The sequence below is a fragment of the Penaeus japonicus genome, unplaced genomic scaffold, assembly GCF_977035675.1.
Source record: "Penaeus japonicus unplaced genomic scaffold, GWHDUDI00000001_assembly GWHDUDI00000003, whole genome shotgun sequence".
NCBI classification, from domain to species: Eukaryota; Metazoa; Arthropoda; class Malacostraca; order Decapoda; family Penaeidae; genus Penaeus; species Penaeus japonicus.
Window position 1 is genome coordinate 34,776,609 of NW_028234405.1, and position 2,500 is coordinate 34,779,108.

General features: G+C 29.9%; 1 protein-coding gene across 1 annotated transcript in view; it reads right to left on the bottom strand.

Moving 5' to 3' along the window:
• Ass (argininosuccinate synthase) overlaps positions 1–2,500 on the bottom strand; it is an 18,578-nt gene that overhangs the window by 13 nt on the left and 16,065 nt on the right. Inside the window, exons 10-12 of the mRNA XM_086531817.1 lie at positions 1,455–1,593; positions 920–1,021; positions 1–730 (exon numbers count right to left, since the gene is read on the bottom strand). The exon at positions 1–730 is cut by the window's left edge and continues 13 nt beyond it. Coding sequence (XP_086387943.1) covers positions 564–730; positions 920–1,021; positions 1,455–1,593 — 408 coding nt within the window. The 3' untranslated portion in view covers positions 1–563. The remainder of the gene's footprint in view (positions 731–919; positions 1,022–1,454; positions 1,594–2,500) is intronic.

A 2,500-nucleotide genomic window follows, 5' to 3' on the forward strand; every position in this document is an offset into this window, starting at 1 on the left:
AATAGAAGAACACCAAGGCAGGGAATTGTTATTTTTCTTTTATGAATGTTCTGAACAGTCAGTATATACCAAGAACTATACTCTAAATTCAGTAACACTATACTTATCTAACTAACCTAACTTACCTCTGCTTTTTAGTTTCATTATTAAAGAATTAAGAAATAAGAGAAAAAAAAAATCTTTCCTGTTTTGCTCAGCTATGAAAAAGCAGTACTTTAGTACTTTTGTATCTAACAATTAAATTCTGCTGAATGCATAATATTTATAGAATTCAACATACAAACAATATAGATTAAAATAATTCATTGGCTCGTATCATGGACATAGATTTGTACTGATCATTGCTAAACATTATTAAAGATATTTATAGGTTACTTCTTTCAGCCTGTACTTTTAACCTTTTTGATAATAGTTGAATATATGTAGTACTATATCTCTGATATTAGAACTTTAAATCACTGTGTCACTTTATATATTTTACATGATACTGTATTCATGTTTTATAAATTTCAGCTGACTTGACCTATGGTGCATCATATTAAGATACAACACATCAGTTCCTCTTAGTTATTCTTGGCCGTCTGCTTCACTCTCTCATGTTCTCGAAGACGAACTGCATTGATTTTGATAAAGCCATGGGCATCTCCTGGCTCATAGTCTCCTTGCACATCCATGGAAACTAACTCTTGATTATACAGGGACAGTGGAGCACTTCTACCCAGCACATACACTGAGATTGGTAATAAAAAGATATCAGTAAGTTCTACATACAGTAATAAAAAGATGATTAATGTGTATATTAAACAGGTAAAAATAATTCAAACTATGCAAATTGAGTTACTAATATTCTGAATATCACTTCAAACAAGCCTTTCACCTGACTTTAAGAGTAGAATAAAAATAAAAATAGGGCACATACCATTGCCCTTGTAAACCTTCACAGTAACACTGCCAGTAACCAACTTCTGGGAATGAGTGATGCAATGTCTTGTGAACTCAAACTCAGGACTGTACCACAATCCTGGTAAAAGATATATATATATATTATTTTTCATGCTGAACTACAATATGCTGATTTAAAAAAAAAGTGATGTTCCAAACCAAATTATAAACTATATATTTAAAACAGTTTTCTCTTGATGTGTCATTCATCCAAAATTTAGGTTAATAATATAAATAATATGCAAATAGACATTTCTGATGGCTTACAGACAATTGTAAAAAAAAGATGTCTTGAGGCGGTTCAAAAACCTTGATGTCACCAGATATCTCTTATAATGTGCTATCATGTAAATAAATTAAAAAGACTAAAAAAAATAAATAAATCCATTTCCCTTGGCTATGACAATAAAATCATTACACAGAATTATATTTCTAAACTTTAAAAAACAAAAACAAAAAACAACATTAAAACTTATACCACAAACTGGAGATGAATGCTAAGAATTGCTCACCATTGTAAACTATTTCAGACATGCGTGTGCTGAGGTAAGCTTTTAATTTTCTCACTTCGCGGTCCAGGCAAAGAGCCTCTAGGTCAAGATGGGCAGCATGGAGTATTGTCAAGCCTGGGGTCTCATATATTCCTCTTGACTATTAAGAAAGGAAATGAATGAAATCAGTAGATATCCACAAATAAAAAAAAAAAAAGAAAAAATATACACATGTTTATAACTATCTACCTATATATCTATCTATACACACACTCATTTTTCTGTTAAAATGGATTTTGCACATTTGGATATCCAATTTAAAGAAAAAATATCACAATGTAATGTCCCAAAAGAAGAACATATTGTTATTGAAGGAACTAGGCATAATCATCAGATAAAACTAAAATAACTTCCACAGATTTTGTTTAAATAAAAAAAAAAGAAATAAAGTCTGTAGCAAACCCACCGAAAATTACAATTTGTAGCAAAACAATATCTTGGTGTTTAAAATCATCTGACAGAAAAAAACATTGCCCACTTACCTTTAGCCTTGTTTATATTGGAGAATAAAGATATTGGTATCATTTTCCTCTCATAAATAATACCCTATTGACATAATAACTACACTGATATAGTATGTACACTGACATATTAAAGAAGTGAACATATCTTTAATATAAACTGTCCATGGAAACTGACAGAAAAAAAAATATTACACTTCAAGTATGGATTGACAGATCTTGCTTCTTGTATCTCATAACTGCATTAATTTACCACAAATAATCAAATTACATTTGTGTGTGCTTGTGTTTGCATATGAATGTGGGTGTGCATGTAAATCATAAGACAAATAATTCATTTCAGAATTAGGAACAAAAACTGACTTTAAAACAATAGTTATACCAATTGTGCATAAAAAGTATTATATACAGAATATGCAATAAAAGATTACAGCCAAAATTAATGCTGCAGATTCAAAGTTAGCAGCAAAGATGAATTTAATGATGACAATAAAAATAATGCAATTTACACTTCTCTGTCTCCTTGTAATCTTCCAAGAGAAGAAA